The sequence below is a fragment of the Myotis brandtii genome, unplaced genomic scaffold (assembly GCF_000412655.1).
Source record: "Myotis brandtii unplaced genomic scaffold, ASM41265v1 scaffold1782, whole genome shotgun sequence".
Taxonomy (NCBI): domain Eukaryota; kingdom Metazoa; phylum Chordata; class Mammalia; order Chiroptera; family Vespertilionidae; genus Myotis; species Myotis brandtii.
In genome coordinates this window covers 119,270-131,669 of record NW_005356608.1, presented here as the reverse complement: position 1 = coordinate 131,669, position 12,400 = coordinate 119,270, and the positions used below count along the sequence as shown (strand labels likewise).

The 12,400-nt window shown below is 41.6% G+C and overlaps 1 protein-coding gene across 1 annotated transcript; it reads right to left on the bottom strand.

Annotated features, from left to right (window-relative positions):
• Positions 1 to 3,502: 3,502 nt before the first annotated feature.
• Positions 3,503 to 11,830, bottom strand: MMP1 (matrix metallopeptidase 1). The gene is made up of 10 exons (XM_005863439.2): positions 11,667 to 11,830; positions 10,998 to 11,242; positions 10,655 to 10,803; positions 10,297 to 10,422; positions 9,479 to 9,634; positions 9,219 to 9,336; positions 6,509 to 6,642; positions 5,148 to 5,310; positions 4,280 to 4,383; positions 3,503 to 4,083 (listed from the first exon to the last, which is right to left on the bottom strand). The coding sequence occupies exons 1-10, from the start codon at positions 11,769 to 11,771 to the stop codon at positions 3,974 to 3,976; spliced, it is 1,410 nt and encodes a 469-aa protein (XP_005863501.1). The 5' UTR covers positions 11,772 to 11,830; the 3' UTR covers positions 3,503 to 3,973.
• Between the last annotated feature and the right edge of the window lie 570 nt (positions 11,831 to 12,400).

Sequence of the window (12,400 nt, the reverse complement as noted above, 5' to 3'; positions counted from 1 at the left end):
TATGAACTTTCTGTGAACTTCTAAGGTAACACTGTTTTGCTATAAAGGATCATACTGCACCCTTGATCTCCGCCACATGCTGCAAACCTTCCCAGGGGGGGAAGGTGTGGGCTGTGGTCAGCTGGCCAGCTTAATAAAGGCTCTTAAATTTAAATTCTGCGTTGGTGGTCTATCTCGCTAAGCCAACCCATAACACTGTCAGTTAAGAGGCGGGTTTAGAACCTTCACAGAATAGTTGCTACTGCTGTGGTTGGGATATAAGACAGATGAGGCCAAGGGAGAATCTGAAGGGGTGTCTGGTAATCTCTGTGACTCAGTAATTGCGCTCTTAGGAACATAATCAACAGAAATGCCTACAGATGTGCAGCATTATTTGTAAAAGTTACCAAATGGGACAATCCAAAGCCCATCACCAGGGGATGAAATGCACAAGCATAATGCTGAGCACAGTAAGGTATATCAAAGAGAATATATACTTGATTCAATTTAGTTCAAGAATAGACAAATTGAAGACAAACGTCAAAAAGTGGTTACCTTAGAGCAGCGGTTCTCAACCTGTGGGTTGCGACCCCTTTGGGGGTCGAACGACCCTTTCACAGGGGTCGCCTAAGACCATCGGAAAACACATATATAATTACATATTGTTTTTGTGATTAATCACTATGCTTTAATTATGTTCAATTTGTAACAATGAAAATACATCCTGCATATCAGATATTTACATGACGATTCATAACAGTAGCAAAATTACAGTTATGAAGTAGCAATGAAAATAATTTTATGGTTGGGGGTCACCACAACATGAGGAACTGTATTAAAGGGTCGCGGCATTAGGAAGGTTGAGAACCACTGCCTTAGAGGAATAGAGCATATGGAGTGGATGCTCCTGTGCTTTTTTCCAGGACTTTAGCCCCAGGGCAGCCATCCTCCTGGCTACTGTGAGGGTTGGTGGCTTCAGCTCCCAGTGTTCCCTGTGCCTATGTCAGACAGGAGCTATCTTGCCTGGGAGCTATGCCCCTCCCCTTGAAACCAGACCTCAACTGATGACTAATTGATACAGGGACACAAAAGGCTCATTCCTTTGCCTGAAGGTGAGACTAATTGTGATTCAGTTTTTGCTGGGAGCTCCCTGCTCCTGAGATCAGAACAATCTCTGCCTGAGGCCACATACTTTATCATTCTTTAGCATTTTCTCCTGCTCTGAAAAGTTTCCCCCACTCCTCTTCTCCTGGGAGCACTTCTCCCCATGACCACAATGAAAAATTCCCATTTCTGGCTCTGATTCTAGTGAGCTGAGCTAACACAGAGTTGACCGTTGCTGAGAGAGACTCCAGAGGGGCCTGCTGTGATGCTGGTAATGCTCTATTTATTGTTAACTTTGTGATAACTCATTGATATAAACATTTATGACACGTGAGTTTTCTGCATTCATGTTATACATCAATATAAAAATGTATCCTAGAGAGAAAGACTTGGCCAAACACTGTGAGTGATAGGAGCAGAAATTGAATATTGGGGACCAACTAGAATTGTAAGAAATATTAATCATGCTCTGTTAACCATGAGTTTTGTTCTGATTAAAGAAGGCACATTGTAACTGGCTGGGAGCTCACCTGGAAATGCAGCCCATCCTCCCCATCCGGGAGCTTCCTATTATCAGGGAAAGATTAACAACCTTGTTGCAGAAACCAGAGCTGCCAGCCCTTTGAAGACCCCCAGCCTTTGTATATCACTAGCCCTTTGAAGGCCACCAGCCTTTATATACCCACAGGCCATTGCAAATTTCCAGCCCCCATTACCTGTAAACTGCCCATTTGGCATATACTTTTTGCCTACTTTCCCACGTAAACTTTGTCCTTCTACCCAATATAAGCATCTGGCTTATGGTGGGGTGCAGAGCAGATTTTTGAGGCTGACCTACTGCTTTCTCATACTGTCTGCAGTATTGGATTAAAGACTCATATATGATTCAACCCTGTCTCTGCTTAATTGGCTCAAGTAGTGACAGGCAGCCCAGACCCATTGATTGTCTGGTTACATGAGCACCTTCTGAGCAACTTGAAATTCATGGTGCTGGAAGCTACCTGTATGACTTCTACGTATATAACACCCTCCCGAATTAGGCATGATAGACTAGACAGCACTTGCCTAGAAAAACTAGATTATGCAGGTTTAACAAAATCTAAAATCTTATGTGGATGCAAAAAGGCCACATACTAAACCTGACAAGCTCAGGGGAGGACTGCGTAGCACCTTACAAACTCAGAGACCTAAATTAACTACACAAGATAGTCTTAAATTACAACTTTCTAACTAAAAGCAGCTCATGGTGGATAGTCATGTCCTAGGTCAGTATTTTTTCCTAACAAAGGTCAATCTTTACCTTAACTGAGACTGTCTGTTGTCTTTTTTACATCTATGATAACATACCTGCTAACACACGTTTGGAATATCAAAGTAATTTCCTTTTTTTCTGGACCCCTCAAAGCACAACCATGGAACCAGAGCAGAGCACAAATCTCATTGTTATTGTATTAATTGTTGACTGCGAACTATCCTATTCCCACCAATGTAAAAGAAGTAGGTGTGTATTTCCTTTACTTTTTACCCAATCCCAGAGGTGTCCCCACTTTGCTTTCTCCTGCCTTCCTAAGGTATCATCAATGGATTTCATGTAACCCCCTTATGCCTCCTCCTTTGATTCTAATGTATAAAGTAAGGTGCAAAACTGCCATTCCCTGGAGCATTTTCTCCATTGGTTGAGATACTGCTTCCTGGCAATTGTCATCAGTTTGGCTCAAACTCATAAAAATTCTTACAGGTTTGCACATTTCTTACATTGACACTTAGTAGCTAAAAATTCTTACAGGTTTGGACATTTCTTACATTGACACTTAGTAGTTTAACACAACAAAAGACTGAAGTTTGGGGTAACTGTTTGGAGTAGTGGCCCAGCAATTCAGGCTTCTTCCATCTTGTGGAAACTCTCCTAAGACATGATCCTAAAGTCGGCACAGCAGAGGAGGGAGGCCCCTGGAGAAATTTGCACCAGAAATCAAATGTTTCCATCTGGAAGTGATATTGATCACTTCCAGGCACAATCCACTGGCCAGCACTAGTCAGATGCCACTGCCCATCCCTCCCCACACCAACTACAGGAAGTTGGACTGTAGGAAAACATAACCCTCCCGTGTGCCTGGAAGAAGAGAGAAGAATGTACCCTTAGAAAACTCTACCATGCTGTTACTGCTTTTACCGAAAATTAATTTTAGAATCCTAATATGGAACATGGAAAATAGACTTTCTTCCCCTTATATATGATATAAATTCCATAAGAATGAAAAATATTTGAAGTTTCTGTATTTCCAAATTTCCCACATGAATATTTTGCATGGTTGTCTACTTCCCACTTCAAATTTGAAAATTTAGCTCTGTGAGTGGGGCATTATAATCAGTAATAAAAGTATTATAACTTAACCATAATAGAAAGTTTTTAAAATAGTAGAGACAAAGATGGCTTTATTATAAACATAAAACATTTTATTTTCTGTAACAAAAGCTCTCCCTGGCATTTCAGGGTGATAGTAGGTAGTGGCTGCGCACTTTTTCTTAAGCTGCTTTTTCTCTGGTGTAGACTCGGATCTCTGCCTCTTTCTTTCTTGGGAGGAGACATTCATCACCGTGGCTGCTCCCAGGTTTAATGTAGAGTCTTACACTTTGTAAAAGAGCTTCTGTCTTTGCAAAACTGTCCCATATGTATCGATAAGCAATGAAACTTGACCTTTCTTAGCACTCACCTGTAGAACTAAGTTATAAAAGTACATCAAGTATTGCATTCTAAATCATGCAGAATGAGGTGTAAATAAAATTATACTAAATAGCTCAGAATTTCTAAAAAATATATGGCTTTTCAGGAAAATTCCTTCCTTGGGCTCTTGAAATATATTTTTCTGTTCAATGTTGAAACAGTCGATCAATTTTGTCTACAGTTGAACCAGCTGTTAGCTTTCTGGAGAGTCAAAATTCTCTTTGTTTTAGGATCAAATTTGTACTGCCTTGTTCCACGGAAGAAATAGAGAAATCCTAGAAACAAAACAAAAGATATTTACTACATTACACACGTCATTTCTAGGTTTAACTTGAATTCTTAAAAAACCCAAGTCATTTGTGAGAACAAAATTTTTTTTTTTTGGCATTTGCTGTTCTAAATAATAATACTGATGCTGTTTTATGGCCAAAAAAAAAAAAAAATAGAGGAAATAGGTATATATTCACTTACCATCTTTCTGGAAAACGGCATCAACTTTGTTGCCAATTCCAGGAAAGTCAGCTGCTATCTGTTTGGGATAACCTGCATCCATGGATTGTTGGTATTCATCATACCTGGTCCAGAAATGATTAAATGTGTCAGAACCATTTGTTAAACAAGCAGCCTTCTCAAAATCACTATAGGGCCGTGGTCGGCAAACTGCGGCTCGCGAGCCACATGCGGTTCTTTGGCCCCTTGAGTGTGGCTCTTCCTAAGCCTTAGGAGTACCCTAATTAAGTTAATAACAATGTGCCTACCTATATAGTTTAAGTTTAAAAAATTTGGCTCTCAAAAGAAATTTCAGTCGTTGTACTGTTGATATTTGGCTCTGTTGACTAATGAGTTTGCCGACCACTGCATAGGGTATTCACCAACAAGAATGTCATAAGAACTAATTCCATAGATCATGTGTACAATGGGGGTGGGGGTGGGATGAGGTGAGGTAGGATGTTGGGGAGACTAGAAGATTTATAAGATTCCTCTAAATCCAGCATCTAAATCTAATTTTCCAGGTGATGCCACACTGTGTCTTATAAGGTATAATGTGACTAAAGATAAGTCTCTTTTGGCTGAAGTGCCGCTCTCTCTCTCTCTCTCTCTCTCTCTCTCTCTCTGTCTTTTACTTCTTCTTTTTTAAAATTCATCTCCAACTGACCCCTGGATTCCTGGGACAGCTATTGCATGATGATTATTGATCAAGAGACTTGGATGCTTGACTGGCTACAGCCATTCACAGAAAAGGCAGCTAGCCAAGGCAATATGAGAATCATTTGTGAGTGGTTCCATTTAGAACTTTCCTTCTATGTAGAGAAAACTGGTGCCCTAACTTTTTCTTTACCTCCAGATCTTGTCAGCAACAAAGAAGTATGTTTTCCCAATATCTTCCTCAAAAACAGCAGCATCGATATTCTTCACACTTCTAGGGAAGCCAAAGGAACTGTAGATGTCCTTGGGGTATCCAGGCAGCATTTGCTGCCCCTGAACGGCCCAGAACTTGTTGCCTGCCAATCAAGAAACAGCAGTTAAAACACCCTGAGCACCAGTAGGCAGTGAGCAGATTTCTACCTAAGTTAGTTTCACCGACTAGAGCAGTGTCCTGGCTACACATCAGAATTGAACTAGGGAGATGGTTAAAAATACAGATGCTGGTATCCAACCACAGACAAATTAAATCAATATATTTTAAAAAGTGTTCTTGATGATTCTAATATGCAGCATCTTCGAGAATGGCTGGTTTATGGGGTTGGAGACTTCTATCCGGAGCCAGGCATTGACATGACTAAAGAGTTCATGAAGCCACCTCAGGGATAGTCAATTTATGGAATTTCAGGACCTCTCCTGCTTTAATGTACATACAAATTGCCTGGGAAGCCCGTTAAAATTCAAGGAGGTCTGGTGAGACCTGACAACATGAATGGACCTCAAGGGCACTCAGCTGAGTGAGATTCTGTATTTCTAACAAACTCTCCAGGCGATGTCAATGGTGTTGGTTTGAGGGTCACCCCTTCACAGCAAAGCTGTATGCAGCATCCCTATCTGCTGCCTAGTAGGAGCCCTCCCCATCTGAGGAGAGTAATTTACATAAAAATAGCTCTAGGACATTACACAAGTCAAATGCTTCTGTTGCATCCCCTCTATAGCATTGATCCAAGTCTCTGTATTTCATTTCTCGGCAGCCCCAAGAATGTAGAGAGGGTTTAAAACACATAACTAGTATTCATAGAACACAATTTCGTAAGTCTAGAGTCATAAACAGGCCAGAACATTTATATCTCTAGTCATATGCTTTTGATTTAAAATGACTCAGAAATGCACTGTGCAATTCTTTTTTTAAAAAAAATATATTTTATTGATTTTTTACAGAGAGGAAGGGAGAGGGATAGAGAGTTAGAAACATCGATGAGAGAGAAACATCAATGAGCAGCCTCCTGCACACCCGCTACTGGGGATGTGCCCGCAACCAAGATACATGCCCTTGACCGGAATTGAACCTGGGACCCTTCAGTCCGCAGGCCTATGCTCTATCCACTGAGCCAAACCAGTTAGGGCATACTGTGCAATTCTTAATTAAGGTGATGGACTCCCTTAATTGATTTGGTGAGATTTATATTTTTAAAATTCCTTAGAGAGAAAGGAGGTAGTACTCTCTTCTATCTCAGCCAATGAGAAATTAATTCATACAATCATTGGAAGCATTACCTTTGAAAAACCGGACTTCATCTCTTTCAGCAAACTCGTAAGCAGCTTGAAGTCCATTTGGCAGATTTGGCCAGAAGGTAGTGATGAAATTGAGCTCAGGTTCCGGGTAGTAATAACTTATGCGTATGTAGAACCTGGTTTGAAAAAAAAAGAAAAGGGTTTTTATCTAATCTATAGCAAGTTATGGCTGATATCCAGCTCCTTCTTACTGCTGGCCTAGTGGTGTGCTGGTAAATGTTTAACATCTGGCTGTCCAAGGTGAGGGTGGTGGGGAGTCCTGGTTTGCAGCATTTGCTTATTCCCAGATTGGAAATATTTCCACAATGGCAGATTTCAAGAGATTTGTGGTGTCACACCACTGTGTGGTATTTCTGCCACACAAATACATTAGTTATAAACAACCACAAGAACATAAATAAAGAATAAAATGAGGCAAAATAATTACAAAAAGGTGAGTTGTTCTTTTTAATCCTTTCCTGAGTATATGTTTATTGATTTTAGAGAGAGGAAGAGAAAGAGAGAGAGAGAGAGAGAGAGAGAGAGAGAGAGAAACATCAAGTGAGAGAGAAACATCGATGGGTTGCCTCCCCATATGCGCCTCTACCAGGGATCAAACCTGCAACCTAGGTATGTGCCCTGACTGGGATTTGAACCCACAACTTTATGGTGTATAGGGTGATGCTCCAAGCAACTGAGCCATCTGGCCAGGGCCAAAGAGGTAAGTTTGAATTATTTTTATTACCTTTGGTTAAATATAATTATAAGTTGATGTAATTTAAAATTTTTAAATTCATTTTTAGAGAGAGAGGAAAGAAGAGGGAGAGGGAGAAGGAGAGAAACATCTATGTGAGAGCAAAACATTGACCATCTGCTTCCTGCGTGCCCCCCATCAGGGATAGAGCCCATGATCTAGGCACGTGCCCTGACCAGGAATCAAACTGGAAACCTCTTGGTGCATGGGATGATGCCCAACCAACTTAGCCACACCAGCCAGAGCTAACTTAACTCTTAAGAATGTTTGTATTTAAAAACCAGCTTGCAAAATTCTCAAAATTTAAAACTTGGCTTTGGCGAGCCCTTAGGATTCTGCTGCAGCACACCATTGGCTGGAATACAGCACTAACATCCTACACTAGTGTACACTTTCAACACACAGGGCCTTCCCTACATCATGCCCTATCTCACACAAACCCTTCAAGAAAGCATTACTCTCCTTTTACAGGTGAGAAATTAAGGCCAGGGAGGCGAAGGGAGCTATCTAACGCTGAGCAGCTGGTGAGACAAAGGTTAATTTTAAACTCAGGTCTGGGAGCCCCTCCCTTTGTCTTGCTTTGGTTGGTGGTTTGCAGTGTTGATTCAACAGTCCACAGTGACTGGAGAAACAGCAACACATAGACTGCCATTGGCCCGTCGGAAGCATTTCCATATTCGAGGCCAAGGAAGGACTGTGACGGTGGCCGTCAGAAATCAACCTCTAGATCCAGTCCTGCCTCAGTCCTACCTCAGCCTCTGTGAGACCTTGGACGTCAGTTACTGTCACTGTTTCTGTTCTTCCATGTCTTCATTTGGTGATGTTTTCATGATCTCAGGGTCCCTTTAGTGCCTGCAAATCCTAGACTTGGCCCTACTCTTTGGAGTAATCCTTCATATACTTGCTTGGATAGGTGTTCTACTCTACCAAGAGCTTTCCTTAAGCACCATGTATTTCCTGAGCACCCCCAGCACTGAGCTGCACCCAGTGGCTTACATCCAGCCTTATCTTTTTTACTCAAAACGAGTCCAGAAGGGGATAAAAAGCATTAGCAGTCCATGCCCTGCATTGTGGGGTAGATATGACCACGATGTATTAGAACAGCACCAACAACACTCCATAAAGAGTGGCTGAGGAGATTAGAGCCATTCCGAGCACCCCTACTTTCTATGTGCTGTGGACTGCATCATTCAGAAAAAGGGTATCTAGTGATGATGCCTGGTCTTTTAGGAATCAGTACAGTGTGTAGGGCAGGCCTGTTCTTCATGTGTGAGGGTTCCCCAGCCTTCCTGAGGCCACATGCTGCACAGGGAGACCTAGGATCCTCCTCTGAGGAGGGAAGCACATTGTGTTTGCTCTCATCTACCCAGGAGAGGGGCCTCCTGAACTCATGGGGATTCTCCCGCCATGGCTCCTGCCCCTCTCTGGGCCTCTGGAGGCAAGAGAGACCTGTCACCACCACAGGCTTTGGGAGGATTATCTTTTCCAGAATGGAAGGGGAGATACTTAAAGGGGACCAGCATGATGGTGCCATGAAAATAACTGATTTCTCTAATAACGCACTAACATCCTGATTATCATAAAGAATGTCATAAGTGATAAGAGCCCCGGAGAAGGTGTCAGAAGACCAACTTTGTATCCTCAAAGGATCTCTTTCCTTCTCTATGCCTTACTTTACTGATCTGTAAAATGGGATTATATTTACTGACTTTCTGCTGCAGTGTTTTGGTGTTTGTTTGGTTTTTTTCCTGATAGTCAAATGGCAGAATACATGTGGGAAAACAAAATTGTTATAAATTAATTAGGTTTGGCCAATGCAAACAAGTGCTATCACATAATTATGTATGTAAACAAATGTAAGATAAGCAATGTGTGAGGCATAGTAGTGGCCCATATGGATCCGTAGTAGTGAATGTTGTTATTATTACAAACACCAAACAAGAAGAATTGATGTCTTACCTGTCTTTGAGGAACATCACTTCTCCTCGAATCGTAGTGATAGCATCAAAGGTTAGTTTACTATCACACACTTTCGGTGTTTGGGGGCCCATTGGCTGGTTGGGATTTTCAGAGCGTCCTAAAGAAAAAACAGATCTGAAGTTAGTGCTGCCTGGCTTGTGAAAAGGACATAAACAATGAAAGGCAGCTTCTTAAAAGACACTGTATCTCATGGCTGTATCTAATGGCCCCTTGTCTGTGATGGTTTTCTTTGTACTCACCATATATGGTCTGGATACCATCGATGTCATCCTGAGAGAGTTGAATATCACCGCTGAAGAAGTAGCTGGGGAACATCAAAGCCCCGATATCAGTAGAATGGGAGAGTCCAAGAGAGTGGCCCAATTCATGAGCAGCGACATGATACAAGTTGTAATCTAAAAGGGCCAGTAAACCCATTTGCAATTACTTGAAATGTTTTCAGTTTTTAGATATTTAATGAAGCAGTAATCTACAACTCTACAAGAACTAATGCTCTTATTTTCTTCATAGCTTTAAATATATATAAACTTTTTCCTAAGGTGAAAGGAATGTGTTAGTTAATAGTAAAGAGCTTGGTTAAAGCCTAAAGTCTATGATTACCCTGATATAATAAAAAGGCAAACTCAGTCGACTGAGGGTCTAGCACAGACTCATCAGTCTCACCAATGATTAGATAACACATATTTCACAGAGAAGCAATAGATTTCTATTAACACAAATTGTTTTTTCCTATTTACAAAACTGACACATCCTCCATGTTGGAAATTGTTTTTTCCTATTTAAAAAAATTTTTTTTGGAGACGCCTATAGGTAAACCATTAGGATTCTCAACATTTTCTTAATAGAGATTTTAGTGTGGCCTATCTGTAGCCAATAAAATGCTGTTACTAACAGAAATATTATTTTCTTACCCTTTTCTAAATGTATCATGACTTTTCTTAATGGTAGTAGAAAATACATGTTTCCATTAATGCGTTCTTTCAGTTAAACCAACCAATTATTACATGCATCACAAAGGGGTGGGGAAAATTGAGAAAGGCAAGATTAGTTGACTTACTTCTGAAATCTTTGGTCCATGTTTCATCCTCATCAAAATGAACATCCCCTCCAATACGTGGGCCTGGCTGAAAAGCATGAGCAAGGATTCCTCCAGATCCATCAAAGGGAGAGTTGTCATGATGATCTGCAAGAAACAGAATTAACATGTGTCCCCCTTGGTTTTTAGGGTAGCACGGGAGAGAAGCTTTTGCTTTGCCATGAGGCCAACAGACTTCTATCCAATGGGATATAATTTCCTCCTTAAGCCCATAAAATCAACACTCCTCTTAAACAAGAAACTAGCTGTGAAGCTGAAGAGATTTAGGGGCCAGGTGAAGTTGAGGTGAGAATACATTCATGCTACAAGAAGAGCATACCTCCCCTGACGAAGGATATCAGTATGTCTGCTTGGCCCTCAGGGACCTTGGAGAAAGTTAGGGGTGTGACAGCACTCCAGAGTTGAAAGGCTTTCCGAATGGCATGGTCCACATCTGCTCTTGACAAATCTGGTGTGTAATTTTCAATCCTAAAAAGGAAGTGGAATAGAGACATATAAGACCTCATTTCTTACAGCTGTGATGGGAGGTAACATTCTCCATCTTGACAAATCTGGTGTGTAATTTTCAATCCTAAAAATGAAGTGGAATAGAGACATATAAGACCTCATTTCCCAGCTGTGATGGGAGGTAACATTCTCCGTCTGCTGCTCGGTCTCTTTACCTATAGGTCAGGTTTGTGTGCTCCCACCGAGGGTTCCCCTCAGTGAGGACAAACGTAGCCACGTCTGGCACCCCACATCTGGCCTGCTTCATCACCTCCAGGGTTTCAGCATCTGGCTTCCCAGTCACTTTCAGCCCAAAGAATTCCTGCATTTGCTTCAGTTTGTCAACCATGAGGCTGCTCTTTCTGTTCCTTCCAATTTGTTCCCCATCACTCTTCAGGTCATAGTACTTCTCCAAGTATTGCTGGGGAAAGATAGCATTATTGTAACACTGGACAGGAAATCTTTCTCAAGATTGATAGTAAGAGAGAGAACTACTTTGAAAGACTGTGTTTAGATTTCACGATCCTTATTATCTTTATCACTGCTGGAAACTGTAATTCAGAGGTAAATCTCCTTACCATCAGTTACTATGAAGTCAGAAATACAATCTGTAGAGCCAAATTTGCATATGGTTCCTTTGGTTTCCTTTCACCTCCAGCTAAAAAGGGAGTGTCTATGCATGCATACATACATTTTGGAGGAGAGTGAGCTTTCTAACAAAAATGTCTCTTTGTAGAAAATCCACCCTTAAATAACTACCACTACTAACTGCTACTACTCCGTTATACTGTGGAAAAATGCAAATAGAGGCTTTTCCATTTCTGGCATGGAAATTCAGCAGTTACCTGGACCGTCTGCTCAGCATCCTCTTGCATTTTTAAAGGCGCTGCTGGGAAGCCATGAGACCCCACGCCCCAGAGCAGCAGCAGTAGCAGGGGAAGGCTGAGCATGCTGACCTCTGTCTTCCTTCTCAGCTAAAGAAATCTGATGGCTCCCCACCTGCCTGCGGCTCCAATATCTCAGCTAGGGAGTTCCCTTTTTATAGAGAGCCCTTGCTCTTCCAGAAAGCCGGAAGTGGTCTGACTCACGTTTCATAACATCCTCTTGATTTACTAGTAGCAGTGAATCGCCTTAGCAATCATCAGAAATGTGACTCCAAGTAGATTATTTGGGTTCGCTTGGTGTTGCAATCTTATGATTAATATCAAGCAGGGCGCGTGTGAAGGAGACACACTAAACCACGTAAACAGTTGTTTTCTTTCGTTTGTTTCTATTCTGTTTGAGAAAGGCCTTGTTAAACAGGACGTGGATCACAGAGTATTCCACGATGTCTTAAAAACAGGTCTTGATTCTGCTTGTTGTAAAGTGATCCAGGTTGTACACACACCTTGCTTCCAGGGCAGAGGGCAGGATTGCTGACATCACAGGCTCTATGCCTATTCAGCACCTGTAGTGACTGAAGTTTGTTGAGCTCCACTGGCATTCACCTTGGGGTGGTTTTCCTGGGTTCGGTGGGGTTCCCTGCTAAGCTGCCTACTACACTATTTGCATAGCACCATGGTTTCCCTTAATCTTTATT